Genomic DNA, 23,761 nt, shown 5'->3' with positions numbered 1-23,761 from the left:
AAAGAAATCACCCAAAAATAGACAGAAGAAGAAGAGCTAAAGCTTACCTCTAAGAATCCAAAACTCAAAGATGAACCTTCTCAAAAGGGGAAGAATAAGATCACCTTACTTCCTCCTTGTTTTAATGGCAAGAGATGGGGAGTTTGTGAAGAAGAGAGTGAGATTTAGAGGAGGAGAGGTGTGGGGAAGGAAAAGGGGTATGAAAGGGGATGAAGAGCTCAAGGAAAAAGCAGTTTTTAAAGCCATATGGTGGAGGGTCCTTGTGGCCGTCCTTGTGGCCATAAGGGAGACCGCAAGGCTCCCAGGAAATTCCATATGGGCATTCATGTGTGCACATGGTTGCCCATAAGGCTTATAGCCTTGCCCCATGTGGGCATCCATGAGCCCGCATGGTTGCCCGCATGGCTTACAGCCATGTCCTATATTCCTAATGGGTTTCCATACCTGGATAGCCTCCAAATGACCCCAACATGTGTCCTAACATAAGACAAAACTCGAGAGAACATTCACACAAGAGGTATACGCAAGAAGACAGGTCAGAAGCAAGATAAGGAAGTACGAAAAAGTCAGAATACCACAAAGAACAAATTATCTAATTCACGTTTTGAAAAGAATTGATTTAATCAAGTCCACTATTTTAAATACATGAAAAAGGAATAATACAGGTAGTTTGGGATTGATTCTCGATAATGGATTAAATAGCACTAATATAAATCCTTTTTATTCAAAGTCAAAGATTCAATCACTTACTCAAGACCAAGAAACTTTCAGTATGGGTACCTTGTTGAATCAAAATAAAGAATGATAATATTTGATAATTTTTTCGGCCTCATGTTTCATGGCTTTAATTTGAGCTGCGGATCCCACTCTGGAAACAGAAATACCCACATTAATAGCAGGTCGTATTCCAGCATTGAATAAATCGGCGGATAAAAATATTTGTCCATCCGTAATGGAAATTACATTAGTGGGAATATAAGCTGAAACGTCTCCAGATTGAGTCTCAACTATTGGTAAAGCGGTCATACTTCCTTCACCTAAACTAGAACTTGATTTAGCAGCTCTTTCCAAAAGGCGTGAATGCAAATAAAAGACATCCCCCGGATAAGCTTCACGACCGGGGGGTCTTCTTAATAGAAGAGACATTTGACGATAAGCTTGTGCTTGTTTGGAGAGATCATCATAAATTATTGAAGTATGTTGCTCACGGTGCATAAAATATTCAGCTAGAGCCGCTCCTGTATAAGGTGCGAGATATTGTAATGTAGCGGGTGAATCTGCTGTTTCGGCTACCACAATAGTGTATTCCATCGCCCCTCGCTCCTGGAAGGTAGTCACTACCTGAGCCACAGAAGATGCTTTTTGACCAATAGCTACATAAACACATATTACATTTTGTCCCTTTTGATTGAGAATCGTATCTGTGGCTACTGCTGTTTTGCCGGTCTGTCTATCTCCAATAATTAATTCTCGTTGACCACGTCCTATAGGGATCATAGCATCAATAGCAATAAGCCCTGTTTGAAGAGGCTCATATACGGAGCGTCTCGAAATAATACCTGGGGCAGGAGATTCAATTAAGCGAGATTCGGAAGCTGAAATTTCTCCCCTCCCATCAATAGGTTTAGCCAGAGCATTTATAACACGACCCAAATAAGCCTCACTCACAGGTATCTGGGCAATTCTTCCTGTTGCTTTGACAGAACTTCCCTCTTGTATCATCAAACCATCGCCCATTAATACAACGCCAACATTATTTGATTCCAAATTCAGAGCAATGCCTACTGTACCCTCTTCAAATTCTACTAATTCGCCTGCCATCACTTCATCAAGACCATGAATACGAGCAATACCATCCCCTACTTGAAGTACGGTACCGGTATTCACAATCTTTACTCCTATATTATATTGTTCGATACGTTCACGGATAATATTACTAATTTCGTCGGCTCGAAGAGTTACCATTAGTGTCTCTTTATTCTGCAAAAAAGAATAATGCCTAAAAATTTAAACTAAAAGTAAAAAGTGGGAGGGTTAATCGGTTATTTCTTCCATGGCTCCGAGGATGCCAATATTCGCACTGATTGTACGGAAATGTAAATCACTATTCAAACAACTATTCAGAGTTCCTAGAGCTCCTTGTAAGGCTTCCTGAAAAAAACTCGTTGTCGTACTTTATTAATCGCTCTTTGTTGTTCAAAAATGAAGGGTTTTCATTTTTTTGTAATTTTCTAATCGTTCCAAACTATCATAAGTAGCATTAATCAAATTTGTTTTTTCTCGTTCTATCTCAGAGTATCCATTAATTCGATACTCATCTGCTTCTATTTCCACTTTGCGTAAAGCGATCTCGAGCTCTTTCGAGGTTGCTCAACGGTCTTTTTACGCAATTCTTCCGAATTTTTGAATAGTACTCAAGATCCTCTGTTTTTCGATTATCTAATAAATCATTTAATGAAAGTAGATTATTTTACTATTATATTAATTTTTACAATTTTCCATGATCTCTTCCCGAACCAAACATGAATCTTTCAATTCATTTGGCTCTCACGCTCAATTATTTATTTTATGGGCATTGCCATATAATGTAATGAGCCTGCCCCACCTTTTCTGCTCGTATTCATCGAAACTCACACAAGACCAGAATAGAATATTATAGTAAAAGGACTCTTCCGACGAGACAAAAATTTATAATTTCAGCAAAGTTGTTTCTTTATTTGATTTCTTCTTTATTTAATTTCAAATACAAATAAAAAATATATAAAATATATAATAATCAAATAGATATTTATAGAATATCTAAAATAAAATATTGAATTTAATTAGTTAACTTTAACTATTTTATTTATTATAATTATTTATTATTTTCATTATTATTTATTATTTTAATATTTTTTAATTAAATATTAAAATAAAATTCCTTTATAATTTTCCCTTTCTTCAAATCCAAAAAATTCTTCTTTTTTTATACATAGGTCGTCGATTTGGCATTGGATAAAAAGAGGTAAGGTGCCCCTTTTTTTTAGTCAATTTTTACTAGGAACTAGTAAATGGTTCAAATCGTTTTATCGATATGAGTGTCTTATATCGGATAAATAACTAATTATTCTATTCATTTTTAAGTCATTTCGACCTATACTAACATAGTGGTAGAAAGAATACCCATGTTATGCTTGGACTTCAAACAGTTTAACTTTAACAATCTTAATGGTCTCACATAATTGATTGATAGAGAATCAAAGTTGATTTGAATTGAAATTGAAATGCTTTCTAAAAGGTATGTAAGATACCTTTTTTACATTTCTAGGATCACATTAAACAAAAGGATTCAAAAATAAAAGCGCCAATGCAACGACCGTCCTGTGAATTATTAAAGCTTCCATAAAAGCTAGACTAAGAAACACTATAAAAAAATTGCCATATACCGACACTTATCTATAGTGACGGTCAAATTTTATAGCTATAAACTGTTTTTACAAACAATACTTTAGAACTGTCAGAATAGATAAGATATCTACTAACGAATTTCGCTAAGTTAGTATAGTATTATTGTATTCTAACTTTTATTTATAGTGACGGTCAAATTTCGTAACTATAGACTATTTTTACCAATAATACTAGATATTTACTGACGGATTTCGTTCTGTCAATATAGCTATTATTGTATTATGCCTATTACTTATAGTGACGATCAAATTCCATAACTATAGATATTTATAGTGATGATCAAATTCTGTAGCTATAGACTTTTTTTACCAATAATAATTTAAAACTGCCAGAATAGAGAAAATATTTACTGACGAATTTTATACCAACACAACTTTTTGACTATCAGAATAAATCAAATATTTACAAATGCATATTCTTTCGTTAATATAGCTAATATCAATGCTTATCGATAATGACGGTCAAATTTTTGTAGGTTCTACTATTTATACTAACGAAATTTTTATAAGCTATTAGAAGAAATCAAGCATTTAATGACACCTATTTTTCCTATTGGTATAAATATTGCTATATTGATTATTATATATAGTGACGGTCAAATTGTGTAACTATAAATGGTTCATCCTAATAAAATTTTATAACTAACAGAATAAATTGGACATTTTGCTAATAGTTATGTTTAAAAATATATGTAGTTATATTAAAAAAATATATTTTTATTAAAAATATATGAAAATAAACATTTATAAAAAAATAATTTTTTTAATTGCTATTTTACTAATAATATTAATTATTATAAAAAGTTATGTTTTTAGACAATATATATTATATTTGTTTTAAAAAAATTGAATGTGTTACATGTATAAATTATTTTAATAATTCATTAAAAAAATTATAAATCTAGTTATTTAACATCGAAAATTTACCCTAATCTTTTTACTCGTTTAACATATTAAAAAAAGTCTAAATAATTCTTCAACGGCTCACTGTATATTAACATATTTATATATATAAAAAATCATTGAAATTTACCCTTCAGTCTCTTTCTCTGAACGCTTCCATCCATCACCGGAACCCTTCCATCCATCGTACCATCCATCGCAACACTTCCATTAATCGTACCATACCGTCGGAATCAAGCGCGAAGGAAGGTCTTTGGAAAACTCCGTCACCGGCGGACAATCAAAATCTAGGTATAAATCCACAAACTCCATTAGCTAGGGCATTTCTATCCGGCGAGAGTAGTGTGGTTTAGGGTAGTGAAGATGGAGATGAGGGAGGCCGGTAGTGATGGTGGTTGAGGGATGGAGATGAGGAGGGCGGTAGTGATGGTTGTTGAGGGATGGAGAGAGAGAGAGCGAGAGAAAGATGGAGATGAGGAGGCCGGTAGTGATGGTGGTTGAGAGATGGAGTGAGGAGGCCCGGTAGTGAAGGTTGTTGAGGGATGAGAGAGAGAGAGAGAGAGAGAGAGAGAGAGAGAGAGAGAGATTAGCGGTAGTGAGAAGACGAGAGGATTTCCATCTTCTCAATTCGACGGTGTTGTGCTCGATGAGGATAGTGGGGGTGTGCGGGAGCCCGATAATGTAGCGCTTGTGGGATTGTTAGGTATTGGTTTTCAAGGAAGCACGCCTACTTGGAGGGATTCGACGAGGTCGACGAGTTGGGAGCACACAGGCGTTCTTTGGAGAAGTTGGAGGATGAGTTTGGGTTTTTGAGGGTGAAGAGGGTGATGGTGGTTTGTAGGGTGGTGGTGGGGAGGGTGGGCGCATGGCGCCTTTGCGATGGTTTGACTGTGTATTGTATTTTTATATATCAATTGCTTTAACTTTTGTTTTGCGGATGTCTCAACGGAACTATAGTAAGACTGACCCAGTTATAGACTTGTTGGTTTGAGTGAGCGCCTACGCAATCATCAATTGTGAGTTGTTTACTAAATCCTGTTGATCTATGCATATTTTAGTTTATCTTTCTTTCCTTTGATCTATGCATATTTTTAGTTTATCTTTTCAGTTGTATCAAATAAATCCTATTGTAATTTGGTGCTTGCATTTCTAACTTAATTTAACTTTTGATGCATGTCATTGTGATATTTGGAACTTTTGAATTGTAAAAATGCGTAATTTAATGGTGAGTTGGATTAGTTGTCTAGATTTGTTATATTTTAGCTTTTACTTGTTCAAATGATGCTAAAGAAGTTTTACGCTATATAATTGGTTTCTGCGGTGTTAACATGTGCTCCTCATTTTAATGCTAAAAGCAAAGGTTAATGTTCATTGGCTGCACTATTTGAGGGTAATATGTTTATATGTTGTTAAAAAAATTTCAAGATGATGGCAAGTTCCTAGGAGCTTTAGGTAACACATGATGCAATCATGTGACCATTGAGAGAAGGTAATTACTTGAAATGAGAAAATAAACTCTGCTTATCATCTGCCGTGTCAGTGTGTGAACTTATTATACCAAGGATATGTGTTGATGTATGTGGTTGGCACTTTTATCAGAGAAATTAATATATAAAAACAAGGACATTTAAATTATATGAGAAAATTGGTGTCATCTTAGATGGAAGATGAACTAGCATGTTCAATGATTTCAGTGTTGAATGGTTACATTGATATATAAGTTTTATGCCTCAAAAATCTGTAAGGTACAATAGTTTTGAATTAAATTAATTTATTATTCACATGACTAGTCTACCAATTTTTGTCTTTGTTAGTTTCCAAAAAGTTTGTTGTTATTATTTTTGCTAATCATCTATTTTATTTGTGTGGTCTCTGTTTGTAAAAAAATTCTTTCTTGAGATATTCCAAATGTTAAACTTAAATTTTTCTTCTCAAGGCTCTTGATTCCCAAGTCCCTCCATTCCAAATTCTTAATCAATTTTTCTAGTTTGAACTCTAGTCTTGACAAGTGATTCTTGTACTAAGGAAAAGGTTTGTGCTCAAAGCTAATTAATGCGTTACTTTTTGGGTGGTAATTCGGTGCATTTTTTTCAGGTCCAGGTGAGCAACAACAACAACAAGTCATGCTCTGCTTCTAGTACTATTCATATCCTCATGGAGTTTGGGACAGGTAGAGCCCGGTGGTCCATCTACTGCTACTTATACTGCAAGTCCGTGAGAGTACTTGTAAGTTCTATTATACATTCTTTCTCCAAAATCACTTATCTTCAAGTTTTCGACCTAACACTCGTCTAAAGGTACTGAGGCCTTTTCTTTATGTCTTAGTCTCTCTAACTTTATTAATTTGTTATCTTTTTTTATATTTTTGAATGATTGAGCGGTAATCCATCCACTCAACCAAATATTAAAAATAATTCAAACACCAGTCATTTTTTTAAAAACTTGATTCATGGTCGGGAAGTTGAATATTATTTTTTTATGTGAAATATATATATATATATATTCAACTTCGGACTATTCTGAATTTTGTGGTTCTATGTTGTTACTGAGTCCTGATTTTTCATCTCCCCGATGAAGATCGGAAATTTCTTCTGTTTTTAGCAACTGTTCATGGAAGTCTAAGGTAAGATTATTAGTGGTTATCTCCTTTTATAGTTTAGTCTAGAATAGTGGCAATAGACTGCCATCCTCCATAGTTTATAAACTTTTTTTCTATGTATACTTTTCGAGTTACATGTTTCATGGTTTTATAGGAATATTGGCAACATATTGCAATGCTTCATGAATTCTTTCATCTGAGCAGTTTTTATCCTTTTTGTTGAATATTGGCAACATTTTGCATTGTTTTAGAGTTGTCATTTATGAATATGAGTTTTGATTTTGATTACCAAAAAAACATAAAAAGGAAGAAGCTTTTATATATTGGAACATTGAAGGTGATCATTAAACTCATTTTGAGCAAAAGAAGATGTGATTTTGCATTTTCTTATACTCCTTTCAGATTTGGAAAGCAAAAGAAAAGCATCAATTAGTTTGTTATTGTAATTCAAGTGTTAACATGTATTGAGTCTATGCTACTCATTGCGGTAATAAGAGAGATCATTCATTGTCGAGAGTTGTGTACATGAAGATACAATGGATGGACAAATGAAAAAAATTTGTACCAATGAAACCTTATGATATTTGTATGATAGATGAGTTTGTTTTCAATCCCATGTATTCAACTTTTGCGTTGATTGTGCATTGTTTAAGAGCTCTCAAATCTAAATGTTTATTTCTGCATTTCATGGGTAAGAGTTCAGTATGATAGATTACTTTAAGAGGAAAGATATTTATTGAATAATTGAATGTGATTTCTGAACTCTTGTGGAAGTGAATTGCTTAAACAAATTGATTGTGAAGATATAAAAAATTAATGCATTTTATGTTAAGTCTATCTTTGTTATTATGCCAAGAGAGAGATCATTTATTCTTAAAGTGTCAACAAAAACCTTATAATAACTCTTCTATTATGGATGAGCTGGATTTTGATTCCATTGCATGTTCAACTTTTTTTGCATATATGGTTAATTTTTGCAAGCTCTCAAATTTGAATGTTTATTTTATAACTGGGATAAAAGCATGGTCAAGTTTTAGAAATAAAGGGAAGAAATCAAAGAAATGAGAAAAAGCGATGAAATAGTGTTATTTTTGGAAAATTACCTCCCTCTAAATGCTTGTTTGAGTTTTATTTTTTTCCACATGAATACTAGGATGTTACGATCAATGCCTACATAGATTCTTCTTTTTATGGATTAGAGTGTTTATGTTCGTTTGGTAGTTGACTTTGGATGCTTGTGAGCTTTTCTATAAAAAGTGTATGGTTTTGTGTTCGGTTCATCACCGGGTCTTTTTTTGTAACTCTTTGGTAAATTGACCCGACTTTTTGATCTATATGCTTACTACCTTTTGATATCCTATCCATCGGAATGTTTCATTATTTAATTATTTTTGGAGATCGCTAATGGTGTTAGAAGCGTGAATATGTGGTTTTATTTTTTGTCTCTCCCTGCATAAGTGCTTATTTTATAAATTAAATAATTGTATGAATATAATGATGATATTATGTGTAAAGTAAAAGACCATCATATCCATCACTAAAAAGCTTTGAAAATTTATATTAAAAATAGAGATATAGTGATGGTATTATCACGTCGAGTAAAAAATTTACAAAAAATTCATCCCATAGATGTATTGATGGTATTATCTGTCGATAAAAAACTTCTAAAAATTTTTTTCACTAAAGCTATACATGACGAGTATTATCCAGTCAATAAAAAAATTTTAAAAAAATTTCAACATTATAGATATAATGACGGTATTATCCATCAATAAAAAAGCTTTTTAAAAAATTTCATCCCTATAGCTATACTAACGATATTATCCAGTCATGAAAAACTTTTAGAATTATTTAAGAATAAGGATAAAGTGACGGACATTTACGTCGATATAGAATGCAGACAACATATTCTTTCTTTCGTCAAGTATATGCCGATGGGATATTGCAAAAGGCTTAATTTTTGTCAATATAAACCTATATCGTCAAGGGATAATTTGACAAAAAAATTTTCTTTCAGTTGCAATAGAGTTTATGCCCGTCACTATAGCATGAATATGGCTATAGTGACAGAAACTAAGGTTTTAGTGACGGATTTTTGACTGTCACTATATAACAATTTTTTTGTAGTGAAAATAAAGTACCTCATATTTTACCCTCTGCTTCTAGTTACCTAGTGATACCTTCTACGCCTTAACCTGCAGTAGTACCTTGACCAACTCAAGGTCCAATAAAGCAAGCCCTACAGCTAATCTAGTTGTGATAATGGAAGCAACATAAATCAGTTGTTTCATGGATAAGTTCCTCACACTAAAAAAGTAAGAGAAATGGTTAATCATAAAATCAACCAATGGATTATTTCTTAATATTTATCACTAAGATCCATCGGGTGGAGAAGTAACTCAAGATTCTGAATTAAAATACAAATTTTATTGAATCAACTGAATCGTCAGAACTACTTCGATATCTTGTTTTTTTTTTTACTTTCTACCCACAATGGGTTTTTTGTAAATCGATGTGCACATAGCTCTAGTTATTGCATTTCTTTCGAACCATTCTTTCATCAATTCTTTGTTCTTTACTCTATTCCATTCCCGAATTCATCTGTTTTGTTTTTTCATTCAATCCATGCATAATAGTCGCAGACGAAAGAGAAGAAAATAGTATTGAAATCCATCTACATATAAATACAGTGGACTGTAAATTGTAAATAAAATAGATTTTAGATAGGAATAATCTATAGGGATAATCCTATATAACTAATGAATATCTAATATCACATATACATTTGTTTCCTCCATAACGTGTACTATCCTGTCCGCATTTCATATTGAATGGTATTCTAGAATCATTTTTGAAAGATACACATGGACTGGACTTATAGACATTACATATATCTAATTTGACCTCCCTAAGTCATCCTTTTTTAGATTCCGTAATATAGTCCATCTTTCCTCGTACGATTGATTTTAGACCAAATATACTATGATATATATTTGTATCAGTATCTATTATGTTCCCCAACCGATTGGATTCTCTTGAGCCATGCATGAATTGGAATCAGTTTAAAAGAAAAAACGATTTTGAAGACTAGTTAATGATGACCTTCCATGGATTCGCCTATATAAGCCGCAGCCAAAGTTGCAAAAATAAGAGCTTGAATACCACTTGTAAATAAGCCAAGAAACATAATGGGTATTGGAGCTAATGAAAATACTAAAGAAACAAGAACAACAACATCTAATTCATCGTCAATATATTCTTAAAAAATTAAAAAGCTGTGAGATAAAGGTTTTGTGAAATATTCTACGATATTTATTGGTAAAAGAATTGTAGTTGGTTGAAATAACCCAAATCATTTTTGTAAGACTCACATAGAAATATGCTAATGATATGGATAAAAGTCTGAATAAAGCGAGTAGTACTTATTGTTGGGTATTGGGCTCCCGTCCTATGTGGAGAAAAAAGCCCAAATGGTCCAAAGCCCATTAGGGTTCACTTTATTAAAGTGTTTTTCCATCATATTAGGGTTAAGAGAGTGAAAAAAATCTGGGGAGATAGCCGCCGCAAAGATAAAAAAACGGCAGATTTTTCGCGAGGGTTCGGATTTGGCAGGGAGCAGCAAATTCAAGCTGGTGTTTGGAGGGTCAAACGATGTCCGATTGAGCTGAAATTTGGTGGGCACGTTCGGGACTTGCAGAGCTTGATTTCCACCAGACGGTTTGTGATTTGGCTTCTCCTAGCTCAAGATATGAGGGTCAGAACAGAAGCTACAGAATATTGCTTTTTTTGTTTCCAATATAGCTTGTTTTAGCTATTGTTTTTGGTCAAGTTGTATTTTTTTATTTATGCTCATTCTTGAGACTCTCTTGTACCCTGAATTTGATCATAGTGGAGCTTGGATTGGTCAAGATTGACCCGTGGTTTTCACCCTTGATTTAAGGGTTTTTCCACGTAAAATTTGGTGTCTTGTGTGATTGCAATTTTTGGTCTTGTTAGGTTGCTCTCCTTCATCTAGCAAAGCTTGGGGATTGTTTATTTGTTTACAATCTATTGAGATTGTTGCTTAATTCCCATCAGAGTGGTATCAAGAGCTAGGGTTCTCAATCTTTGTGATCATAGTGGTTTTCTTGCTTGAATGATGGAGGCAAATACAAAGCAGGGATGATTAGTTTGAATGGAAGCAATTATCATCTTTGGAAAGGGAAAAATGAAAGATTTGTTGTTTTGTCAAAAAAATATGCACTTACATGTGTTTCTGCTGAAGAAGCCAGATTCAAAAATCGATGAAGAATGGGCATTTGCACATCAACAAGTTTGTGGGTTTATTCGACGATATGTTGATGATAATGTTTACAATCATATTGCTAATGAGACTGAAGCCAAAAAATTGTGGGAGAAGATTGAGTCTTTGTATGCTTCAAAGTCAGGAAACAACAAGCTGTATTTGTTGAATTCCATGATGAATTTGAGATATAAAGAGGGAACTTCCATATCAGATCACTTGAATGTTTTTCAGGGGCTTCTTGATCAGTTGTCAGGGATGAGTATTAAATTTGAGGATGAAATTCTTGGACTTTGGCTGTTGAACACACTACCAGATACATGGGAGACATTTCGGGTCTCAATAATAAATTCTGCTCCAGGTGGTGTGGTGTCTCTAGAGTCAGTTAAGAGTAGTACTCTTAATGAGGAGATGAGAAAGAAGGCTCAAGGTTCTTCTTCTCAACCAGAGGTTCTGCTTCATGAAGATCGGGGGAGAAATCTTCATAGAAATCAGAAAGGTAGAGATAAAAGCAGAAGCAAGTCCAAGTCCAGATACAAGGATGTTGAGTGCCATTATTGTCACAAAATGGGGCATATAAAAAGGAATTGTTTCAAATGGAAGCGAGAAAACAAGGGAAAGGGCAAGCAGGAGAAGAAGGATCAAGATGGTGATTCTGTATCTGCTGCTACTTCTGATGATTTGGTCTTTACTACTGAGACTGATATAATCAACATTGTATCTGATGAGTTAAGCTGGGTTGTGGATAGTGGTGCTACTTTGCATGTGACGCCAAGGAAGGAATTCTTCACATCTTTCAAATCTGGAGATTTTGGCTCATTGAAGATGGGTAACAGTGGCATTGCAAAGGTGGCTGGTATTGGAGATGTGTGTCTGCAAACTACCATGGGTATGAAGCTACTTCTAAAAGATGTAAGGTATGCTCCTGATGTTCGCTTGAATCTTATTTCGAGTTGGCGAGACTTGATGATGATGGATATGATAGCTGCTTTGGTGGTGGAAAAATGGAAACTTACCAAAGGAAACATGGTTTGTAGCCCAGTGGAAATAAAGATTCTAAGTTGTATTGGTTGAAAAGGTATTGTTCCTAGTGATGATGTGAATGCGGTGAGATATGGAGGCATCTTACTTGTGGCACAGAAGACTTGGTCATATTAGTGAAAAAGGACTGTCTATCTTGGCTAAAAAGAATGTGCTTCGAGGTTGAAAAGAATGCAGGAGTTAGAGAGATGTTCTCACTGTATGGCGGGAAAAACAAAAAGCAGGGTATCCTTTAAGAAGCATCCCTCTTCAAGGAAGTCAGAGTTGCTTGAGTTAGTACATTCAGATGTTTGTGGACCTTTAAAGGTAAAATCTTATGGTGGTGCCTTATACTTTCGACATTCATTGATGATCATTCCAGGAAACTTTGGGTCTATGCTTTGAAGACCAAAGATCGGTGCTTGAAAAAAATTCAGAGAATACCATGCCTTGGTTGAAAAGGCAGTCTGGTAAGAAGCTCAAATGTATCGGGGAGTGATAACGGTGGTGAGTATTGTGGATCTTTTTGATGCATACTGTAGACAACACGGAATCGAGACATGAGAAGATACCTCCCAAAACTCCTCGACTTAATGGTGCGGCAGAGAGAATGAGCAGAACATTGATGGAAAGAGTTAGATGCATGCTTTCGGAAGCAAAGTTACCTCAAATGTTTTGGGGTGAGGGCATTGTGTGCAGCAGCACATGTGATTAATCTTAGTCCTGTTGTGGCCTTGAAAGGTGATGTGCCGGATAAAGTATGGTTTTGGAAAGGATGTTTCCTATGACCACTTAAGAGCTTTTTGGTTGTAAAAGCATTTGTTCATATTCAAAAGATGAGAGGTCTAAGCTTGATGAGAAGACTAGACAATGTATCTTCAGTGGGCTATGGTCATAATGATGAGTTTGGGTATAGACTGTATGATCCGAGTGAAGAAGAAGGCTGGTTAGAAGCCGTGATGTGGTATTCATGGAAAACCAAATGCTTGTTGACATTGATAAGGTGGGGCGAGAAATGATCCCTTGAAGTTAATTAATGCAGAGCCAGTTCATGTTACACCAAATCTAGAAGCGGTTGATATTGATGTTCAGAATGATGATCAGCGACTTGGAGATGAATTAGATGTTCCAAGAATGGATGTGCGAGATAAAACCTGATCAACATGAAGATGAACCTAAAGATCCACCTCAAGTTCCACTTAGAAGGTCTAACAGAGAGAGACATGTGTCCACCGGATATCCATCGAGTGAGTATGTGACCTTGAGTGATGGGGAGAACCAGGAGAATTACAAAGAGGCCATAGAAAGTGAAGAAAAAAAGCAGAAATGGATTCATACAATGGAAGATGAAATGAAATCCTTAGATGACAATCATACATTTGATATAGTCAAGTTGCCTAAAAGGCAAAAGGGCCTGAAAAGAATAGATGGATTTCTGAGGGTGAAATATGAAGGAAATTCAGCATCTCCTAGATATAAAGCTAGATTGGTGGTGAAAGGTTTTTAGTCAAAGAAAGGGGATCGACTTTGATGAGATTTTTCTCACTGTTGTGAAAATGACATCTATTAGAAGCTATGTTGGGTTTAGTTTTGCAACTCTTGATTTGGAAGTTAAGCAAATGGATGTCAAAAGCTGCATTTTCTCCATGGTAATTTGGAGGAGGAAATTTATATGGAACAACACTGAGGTTTTCATGGGTGCAAGGCAAAGAAAATCATGTGTGTCTGTTCAAAAAGAGTTTGTATGGCTTGAAACAAGTTCCACGACAATGGTAGAAGAAGTTTGAATCGGTTATGATTGAGCAAGGCTATAAAAAGACTACTCGATCATTGTGTCTTTGTGAGCAAGTTTGATGATGGTGATTTTATTATCTTGCTATTGTATGTTGATGACATACTTATTGTTGGGAAAAGATTTTTTTCTAAAAATTGACGGAGTTAAAAGAAGCAACTTCGACAACTCATTTTGCTATGAAAGAATTAGGGATCGACAAAGCGGATATTGGGTATTAGTATTGTGCGTGATAGAAAAGAGAAGAAGCTTTGGATGTCTCAAAAGAAATATATTGAGAAGGTGCTTTGGAGAGGTTCAACATGGGGAGCGTCTAAGTGCATGTAAGCACTCCTCTAGGCTGCACATTTCAAAGCTGAGTGTTAGTCGAGTCCTTCAAGCTGAGACCGAGAAGGTTGACATGGAAAGTGTTCCTTATGCATCTGCATGTTGGGAGTTTAATGTATGCCATGGTGTGTACTAGACTGACATTGCTTATCGTTTGTTAGCAATGTTAGCGATTTCTCTCAAATCCGGGTGAGAGCATTGGAATGCGATTGAAATGGATTATGAGGGTATCTTAAAGGGAACTTGAGACTTGAATCTTTGTTTTGGTGGTGAGAAGCTTGTGCTTGTCGGTTATCTGATTCGATATGGCTGGAGACGTTGATTCTAGAAAGTCCACTTGAGGGTATTTGATCAAGTTTGCGGGGGAGTTGTGGCTGGCAGGTCTAGATTGCAAAAAGTGTGTTGCATTGTCCACAACTGAGGCGAGTTCATTGCCAACACGAGCCTGCATGGAATTGCTTTGGCTTAAAAAGTTCTTGCTTGAGCTTGGTTGTACACAAGAGAGATACGTCTTATATTGTGATAGTCAAAGTGCGGTTTATCTTGCCAAGAATCAAACCTTTCATTCCAACTCAAAAACACATTGATGTGAGGGTATCATTGGATACGAGATGCATTGGATTCGAAGTTGTTGGAGTTGGCTAAAGTTCATACTGAGATGACAATGGATGGCTGACATGTTGACAAAGACTTTTGCCAAGAGGGAAGTTTGAGGTTTGCCGTATGATCGTCGGGATGGCGGTCACCTCCACATAGTGGTGAGGGGAGATATGTTGGGTATTGGGCTCCCGTCCTATGTGGAGAAAAAAGCCCAAATGGTCCAAGCGCATTAGGGGTTCACTTTATTAAGTGTTTTTCCATCATATTAGGGTTAAGAGAGTGAAAAAAATCTGGGGTGATAGCCGCCGCAAAGATAAAAAGCAGCAGATTTTTCGCGAGGGTTCGGTTGTGAGGGAGCGAGCAAATTCAAGCTGGTGTTTGGAGGGTCAAACGATGTCCGATTGAGCTGAAATTTGGTGGGAACGTTCGGGACTTGCAGAGCTTGATTTCCACCAGACGGTTTTGTGATTTGTCTTCTCCTAGCTCAAGATATGAGGGTCAGAGCAGAAGCTACTAGAATATTATTTTTTTGTTTCCAATATAGCTTGTTTTAGCTATTGTTTTTGGTCAAGTTGTATTTTTTTATTTATGCTCATTCTTGAGACTCTCTTCTACCCTGAATTTGATCATAGTGGAGCTTGGATTGGTCAAGATTGACCCGTGGTTTTTCACCCTTGATTTAAGGGTTTTTCCACGTAAAATTTGGTGTCTTGTGTGATTGCAATTTTTGGTCTTGTTAGGTTGCTCTCCTTCATCTAGCAAGCTTGGGAGATTGTTTATTTGTTTACAATCTATTGAGATTGTTACTTAATTCCCATCACTTATATCATTCGTGGGCGCAGCTAACTCCCCGTGAGGTAACTGTATGATTTTCCAAGGTAAAAGAGCACCTGACCAGTTAGAAACAAAAATAAATAGGAACATAGTTCCAATAAAGGGAACCCAAGGACCATATTCTTCTCCAATTTGGGCTTTGCTCAAATCTCGAATAAATTCAAGGACATATTCGAAGAAATTCTGACCACCGCTCGGAATGGTTTGTGGATTCCGAACAGCTATGATGACTGAACCTAATAAGATAGCAATTACGACCCAAGAAGTGATAAGTACTTGGGCATGTATTTGTAAAGCCCCTATTTGCCAATATAAATGTTGGCCTACTTCTACACCCGATATATCATATAATCCTTTGAGTGTTTTAATGGAACACGGTATAACATTCATATTGTCCTCTGATAGAAATCGAACTTCAAAAAAAAAGAATTATTTTGATTCAACCATCTCTTTATGAACTCACCTACTTTAATAATAAATCGATTATTTCCAAGTAATCACATAAGATCAATATCCCAAGTACTTTTTTTTATTTATCTCTTTTAAAAAGTTCAGGAATAGTAACCGATCCAATAAATCTATGGAATTCCCAAATCAAATAATTAAGCAATTTGATTATTTTTTATTTTTAATAATAATCAACGATTTCCTATATAGCTATAACGACCCTCGCAAATTGCAAATACTAATTTGTTAAGAATCAATCGGATTGAAGCTATAGCATCATCGTTGGCTGGAATCGAAATATCTGCAAGATCTGGGTTACAATTTGTATCGATTAAACAAATTGTCGGAATCCCCAAAATGGCACATTCTTGAAGAGCCATATATTCTTTTTCCTGATCAACGATGATTACAATATCGGGCAAACCCGTCATATATTTGATCCCACCCAGATATGATTGCAGGGCAGATAATTTTCTCTTCAACATCGCTGCATCTCTTTTGGGGAGACGGTTCAGTTTCCCCATGTTTTGTTCTGCTCTTAAGTCCCTGAACTTATGAAGTCTCGTTTCCGTAGTGGACCAATTCGTTAACATACCACCAAGCCATTTTTTATTAACATAATGACACCGAGCCTTTATTGCGGCCGATGCTACTGAATCCGCTGCTTTATTTTTGGTACCAACGATTAAAAAGCTTTTTCCTCTACTTGCTGCATCAAAAACTAAATCACAGGCTTCTGATAAAAAACGAGCAGTTATAGTAAGATTTGTAATATGAATTCCTTTACGTTTTGCGGAGATGTAAGGGGCCATTCTAGGATTCCATTTCTTAGTACCATGACCAAAATGAACTCCTGCTTCCATCATCTCCGGCAAATTGATGTTCCAATATCTTCTTTTCACTTTCCCCCACATTCCCTCTTTGTTTTTTGCAAAGAGACGAGATACCCTAAAAAAAATAATGATTGTTCCGAGGGAACCTTCTAACGGGGATTGACCGTCGATACGCGGTTCAAACCATTACATTAATTTCTTTTTATTACTTATTTTTTTTTTACCAAATCAATGATCGGACCAGATAAAATAAAATAAATAGTGAAATTAAAAAAAGGGTAAAAAAAAAAAAAATGAATCAACCCTTAGGAATTCGTAAATGATTGTTCTGATGTCTCATATAAATTAATTGTCTTGGATGCAAGAACAAAATAATTCTCTATGGTGTAACAAAATATCTCTCATCTCTAAGTCGAATAGATTATTCTTTTTAATTTCCAAATGAATGTTCTTGTCTTGTCTTGAACGGTGCACTAATTTTTGGAATCCGGTACCAACGGGTATAATCCCCCCCAGAACAACGTTCTCTTTCAGTCCTTTCAACCAATCAATACGCCCTCGTAGAGCGGCTTTTGCTAAAACCCGAGTAGTTTCTTGAAAACTCGCTTCGGATATGAAACTTTGAGTATTCAGAGATGCCCTCGTTATTCCCAATAAGATTGCCCGATAACAAATCACTTCGTCTAAAAAGCACGTCCCTCGTGATTACGCTTTGCAATAATCCTATTAGTTCTCCGGTGAAAAAAACATTTGACATCAATCTTCTAAAACCCAAGGTAGTCGGACCCGGGATGGCCCGGTGGTTCAACCGGAAAAAGCCGGGAACGGCCATGTGGCGGCCCGGGTATACCCCATGAGCTGGGTATGGAAAAAAATTGGGATGTTAACCCGGTGACCAGGCGGTTCAACAGGGAGCTGAGTTGACCCGCCGGATCAATCGGGTCACAATGTTAGGATTTTTTTAATAATATTTCATAATTTATTATTATTTTCTCACTAGAAACCACAAAAATCATGTATATTTATTAATATTAATTTTTTTAATTTATAATAAAAAAATAGAATTACATATATATATATATATATATATCATAAACATACCAACAAAAAAATTAACATTTAAAAAAATAAAAATCCATTAATATGTTATGTAAATACTTTATAAAAAGTTTAATTTATTAAGAAAAATAAAAACAATAAATGAATGCAATTTTTATTATAAAAATATAAAAAAATAAAAATATTTTTAACTAAATAAAAAGAATTTATAACAAAAATAAAAAAACTCAATTGAGATTGGGTAAGTTATATAATTTATTGATAAAATATATCATCCATATAAAAAGGATGAAAGTTAGTGAATTAAATTTTTTTATCTATTCTAACAAAAATCAACCAATACACAAATAAATTAATAAAAAAACACCGAGAGAAGTTCGATGATTATATATTAATATATTAAATTTGTAAATATTTGAAAAAAACTTAAAAAAATAAATGACATAATTAGAAAAACACTAGTGTATATAAAGTCATTTATCAATTTAAATATAAATTTGAGTAGTTTTTTATATTATAATTATGGTTTTAATATTATATTTGCTCATTATTAATTATTATAATATGTTTTTGTATTTTATTATTGATCCCGATTCAACCACGGTTCGACCCGGTCGAACCCATTGACCCTTGACCCCTAGACTTAGCCAGGTCAATGCCCGAGTGGGGGTCTGACAACCTTGCTAAAACTAGAGATGGCAATTTGTACCCTACCCAACGGGTATACCCGATACCGATGCCGGTCAAAGAGGGTATTACCCTCTTTGACCGGGATGCGAATCTGATCTGAGTATTACCCGTTAGTTTTTGAGTGAGTGCGGGTCGGGGTAAGGGTATGCCCCTACCCTACCCGTGCCCTTGCCCTTACCCTTACCCGTTGAAGAGGGTGCGGGTAAAAACCCGATACGCGATGCCCTTACCCTCTCATATATTTATATATATATATATATATAATTTTTTTATTAAACTAAACATTTACTCACAATTTACTTAATATCTATTTTTCATGGTGATTAATTTGAAAATAATACTTCAAATTTTTCTCTTAATATATTATTTTTAAATTTTTATTTAATTTCTATATTTATATTTGATAATATTATCAAAAATTGAATTTTTAGATATATATTAAGAATCATAATTAAATTAAAAAAATAAACAAATATAAAAAAATAATTTTTATAATAATTTATTCTAAAAAAATTATAAGAACATCACGAAAAAAATAAGATACTAATAAAAAAATCAATTGGATATAACTTATGAGAATTACTTATAATGTTTTTTTATATTCAAAAATCTTACTATATATTTATAAAAATTTGAAGCTATATAAAAATATAAATAGTAGATATATGAAAAAAATTTTTAAACAAAAAAACCAAGATGGTTAAACATGAACAAAACAAAAGGTAGAGTTACCATTGAGTCCTAAATTGACTTCATTTTTTTATGTGATTATATAATTTAAGATAAACAAATATATATCAACTTGTAATTTTTGAATTTATGGACATGTGTTTAAACATTGTAATATAATGTATAATTAATTTATTTTTTTATTATTATGTAAATTTAATTCGATAATTTGAACAACGGGTAGCGGGTACCTGCTGGGTATACCCTTACCACTGCGGGTAAGGGTAAGGGTATGATTTTTTTACCACAGAAGGAGTGCGGGTAAGAATGCGGGTATGTGGTAGGGGTTGCAGGTGCGGGTAAGGGTTTTGGCATACCCTACCCATACCCTACCCGTTGCCATCCCTATCTAAAAACCAACACTCTTGATCTTGATCCCACATATAAATGGAATTAATTGCATCAGCAGTTAGGGGGCTCATTCAAGACTTACTTGAATTTCTACTTAACAAAAAAATGATGAGAGCCTTGTTTTTCTTCTCATCGAGATAGAGACAAGCAAAAGAGGGATTTTTTTGTCATCTATGGATCACTCAGTATAAATGCAATAAGCCATGCCAATGGGGTATTCCCTAGTTATAATAAATTCATACACAGCATGTACAATAGGCAATTGCTTCTTAATCGTAAAAATACATGCACAAATAAGCCATGCCAATGGGGGTATTCCCTAGGTGAATGGACATAGGGCTGAAACCATACCATGGCGGAGAGATTTGCATTGATAATAGGGAGGTATTCTTCCTTCATAAACCCCCGTGAGGTAAAGAAGATACGTCAAGCTTAGTGACATTAAACAAAGCGTTTCTTAGGAGGCAACCCAAATGTTTACTTGTTTTTCGTACTCTTTTAGTTTAGTTTGCTTGCATAAATAAATTGTTAAGTGTTGGTGTTTAAATTTTTTTGAGTGCTTGTGCTTTGCGATTTTTATTGTGGGTTTTTAAAAAGAATTCATTGTATGTTTTGTTGAGAATTGACGAAGTTTGGTCATTTTGAGTTCTATTTTTGTATTTTTTTATCCGGTATATTTTGCACAATAGAGGCGGGGCTCGAGTGTGTAAACATGTTCGAGGGCTAGTTCTGCAGAGCTGCGAGGTTTTTCTAAGTCATCCAGAGAAAACACTGCAGGGCGTGGGAAATTCCACATGCCCGTGGATGTGTACTTGTGAACTCTTCCGGAGAGGGCACGGGGGCGTCAAACTGCCCTCGTGGGACGACCATGTCGGCGCGCACGCCTGCGTGGGTAATTTCCACGCAGGCGTGTGCCTTCTGACGAGTTGGCGATTTTCCCGAGAATACCGAGGCGTGGACTCGCCCACTGTAGGGCGACCTTATGAATCACGCGCAGGGCGTGGGTAATTTCCGCACGCGCCTGCGAAACTCTGCAGGTTGCTCCCCGCATCCAGAAAACAGGCGTGCGGCCGCCTCGTGAGTTGAGACTCGTGAATGTCCACGCCCTGTGGGGAATTTTTCGCCGCAGGCGTGTTTATATTTTTCTCTCGGATATCCGGAAGGGCCACAAGGGCGTGGGTCCGCTCACGTGAACTTGTTGATTTGTGAGCACACGGCCGTGGGCGACTCCCTCACGCCCGCGTGTGGTTCTCCGAGATTCAAAAAGACCATCCACTCTCCCAATTCAAGAGTCACACCCCTCCCTCAAATAACCCTAAACCACCCAAATAGCGTGTTTCGACGTTCGGCCCCTTGCTACTCGTCATCTTCTAGTCGATTGATAGAGCATTGTAGGGCTTGGAGGAGTGTTTACGTCGCAGTGCATTGGTTAACCTTGATTTTCTCTCTTCTTCGATTTCGTGGGATTCTAAGTGATTGTCTCGTGGTTGAAATGGTTCATGTGTATCGTTTTCTTGCTAAACTGATTATAATTTGTTTCTAAAACGATTTGGAAGCGAAATAGGGAGGTGGCATGGAGATTAATCGTAAGGGGCGTGCGGTTTCTACGCCCGTGGACACGCACGCAGCGCAGTGCAATTTTCGCACGACCGTGTGTTCTCATTTTTTTCCGCATTTTGAATGGACTCGATGGATTTTCCTTTTTCTAATATATGCGGGCATGGCTACCAAATCAAAGAAAAGCAGTTTGCTAAGTGGGCTCGAAAAGCCCTTTCGAACCGGCGAGTTATGGAATTCACATTCTGGGCACACCAAGCTCGATTTGAGCGGTTAGAGAAGCTTAAGTTTGGTCAAACGTGAATTCCGAGATATTGAGTTACTTAGGCGGTACAACTAGCGGATGATATGGCGGAGCGAGGTTGAGAAATTATTACTGGTTGGTAATTGGCACAAATTCGAACATTCGTGACCCACGCTATCGGCACACTTACTTTGGAGGTTCTTGCTTCATTTGAGTTCGACCGCTCTTATGCTCATTTTGATAGTGTCGACGCAATTCGGTTTTGAGCTTTCGGGCGAGATCATAGTATGAGTGTCACACGTTCTCCACTAGACTTGGTCTATATGATGATGAATATACTGGAGCCGAGGAGTATGAGAACCTTCCAATTGACATGACAGGTTTATCTCCCATTAAGGCGTATTCACTTTTATGTGGAAAGGGGTGTTATGAACCAGGAGTGTCTAAGGCTTCATGTTTATCTTGACCCGATTATGATATATCCGCATGCCATCATAAGCGTGTCGATAGAATGGGCGTTGTGATAGTACGGGAGTCATCAACAAGCAAGAGCTTCAGACTTGTACTCCAAGGTTCGGAACGAACCGGTTCATCTAGGACACATTTTAGCAGAGTATTTGAAGCATCAAGGACAATATCCTTGATTGGGTGTCATCTTCTCGGGTCCATATATTACCAAACTCATTGTGGGGATTGGTTTGCAAGGCCAAATCAGCGGAACCGAGAAAGCGATCATACCGATGACACTTGGGTTAGAGACCATGAGGCTCATGGGGTTAATCCGGAAATATTCCAATGGTGTCTATCTCGCGAACATACCATTCGAGGATGGAGCCGGGGCATCTCGATCCCGCTCCGAGCCACAACCAACACCGATGGAAACCGAAACACCTTCAGCGGCAGGAGGAACCACCCCCGTGCGTGAGAATGGCACCAAGCATGAGCCAATGATCATTTTGAAAGACTCGAGAGCACCGTGGGGAGTGGTACGGACAGAGGTGGCTAAAGTCCGAGCCGAGGTTGCCGAGGTTAGGGCTACGCGAGCCACTCATTACACGAGTTCATGGCACGTTTTGACATTTTACGAGAGATCTTAGAGCGAGACGTTGCCTCATCATTTTGTCCCTACGACCGAGGACCCTTTCAGCCCCGTCGCCTCCCTCGAGCACCGGAGGACCCACTATATGCTTCCACTTCAGCAGCCAGCAGCAGAGAGAGCCCGAGCGCGACTCCCGACACTTGACCTTTCTTTTTACTTTCATGCATTTTTACTTTATCTTATTTTTCTTGTTTTTAGACTTTCTGTTCACTCGTGAAAAGGATTTTTTTCCTTCCGAGTTTATGTTATTTTGCATTATCGAGTTGTATTCATTGTTTCATCTTTTATACACTCGAGTTATTCTTGTTTTTTTCTTGAGCTTCACCCGAACCCCTCGTGTATGCGTGCGGATGGTCTCGCCTTCTTGGAAATTGAGACTTAGTCATGGGCACGACCAAGGTGCTTTTGGCACTTGGCCGTGTGAGCTTTCAAAAACCTTTGGAACACTACTCCCAATGAATTAGCTCCATCAAACGCAACACTAGGAGTCGGGGAGTATTGTTTTTGATTTCTTCTCCCACATATATTTTTCATTGATATACATTATGAGTGAGCTTTACATATGTACATTGAGGACAATGTACAACTTAAGTGTGGGGGAGTTTCATAGTGCACACATCATTTCTATTGTTTTTTTGATTGATATATGGTAACATAGCTAATGGCGGTTCACCCTAGTTGCAATGATTGTATTCTTAAGTTTAGGAAAAATTGTTAACATTGAATGTTTTTCATGCTCTAGTTCTTGCTTGAATTTGTAGGAATTTTTGCCCGATTTACACTTAGTGCACTACTCACTCTTTGAACTCTATTGAAAAACTCATGTTCGATGTTAAAGGGACTAGTTAGGTTTATTTTCTTGTGCTATAAAACAACAACAACAACAACAATTTGATGCTTGAGAGTTTTGAGTCAATTGAGGAATATGACTATTAATTTCCGGGTTATG

The 23,761-nt window shown here is 36.2% G+C and overlaps 2 protein-coding genes and 2 pseudogenes across 2 annotated transcripts; all 4 read right to left on the bottom strand.

Moving 5' to 3' along the window:
* Positions 1-789: 789 nt before the first annotated feature.
* LOC120268543 (ATP synthase subunit alpha, chloroplastic-like) lies at positions 790-1,990 on the bottom strand. Its single transcript, XM_039275893.1, has one exon. The coding sequence runs from the start codon at positions 1,963-1,965 to the stop codon at positions 790-792; it is 1,176 nt and encodes a 391-aa protein (XP_039131827.1). The 5' UTR covers positions 1,966-1,990.
* A 1,324-nt stretch (positions 1,991-3,314) lies between these two features.
* Positions 3,315-9,239, bottom strand: LOC120268542 (annotated as a pseudogene).
* A 6,537-nt stretch (positions 9,240-15,776) lies between these two features.
* On the bottom strand, positions 15,777-16,273 carry LOC120268541 (annotated as a pseudogene).
* LOC120269498 (30S ribosomal protein S2, chloroplastic) lies at positions 16,225-17,753 on the bottom strand. Its single transcript, XM_039276833.1, has one exon. The coding sequence runs from the start codon at positions 17,162-17,164 to the stop codon at positions 16,442-16,444; it is 723 nt and encodes a 240-aa protein (XP_039132767.1). The 5' UTR covers positions 17,165-17,753; the 3' UTR covers positions 16,225-16,441.
* Positions 17,754-23,761: the final 6,008 nt, after the last annotated feature.

Source organism: Dioscorea cayenensis, chromosome 9, assembly GCF_009730915.1.
Source record: "Dioscorea cayenensis subsp. rotundata cultivar TDr96_F1 chromosome 9, TDr96_F1_v2_PseudoChromosome.rev07_lg8_w22 25.fasta, whole genome shotgun sequence".
Classification (NCBI taxonomy): domain Eukaryota; kingdom Viridiplantae; phylum Streptophyta; class Magnoliopsida; order Dioscoreales; family Dioscoreaceae; genus Dioscorea; species Dioscorea cayenensis.
Note: the sequence above shows the minus strand (reverse complement) of the source record. Positions and strands in the feature narration are given on the sequence as shown.

Excerpts from the sequence above, each read along its gene's own strand:
- LOC120269498 (XM_039276833.1), bottom strand. The coding sequence starts at position 17,164 with ATGTGGGGGAAAGTGAAAAGAAGATATTGGAACATCAATTTGCCGGAG.
- LOC120268543 (XM_039275893.1), bottom strand. The coding sequence starts at position 1,965 with ATGGTAACTCTTCGAGCCGACGAAATTAGTAATATTATCCGTGAACGT.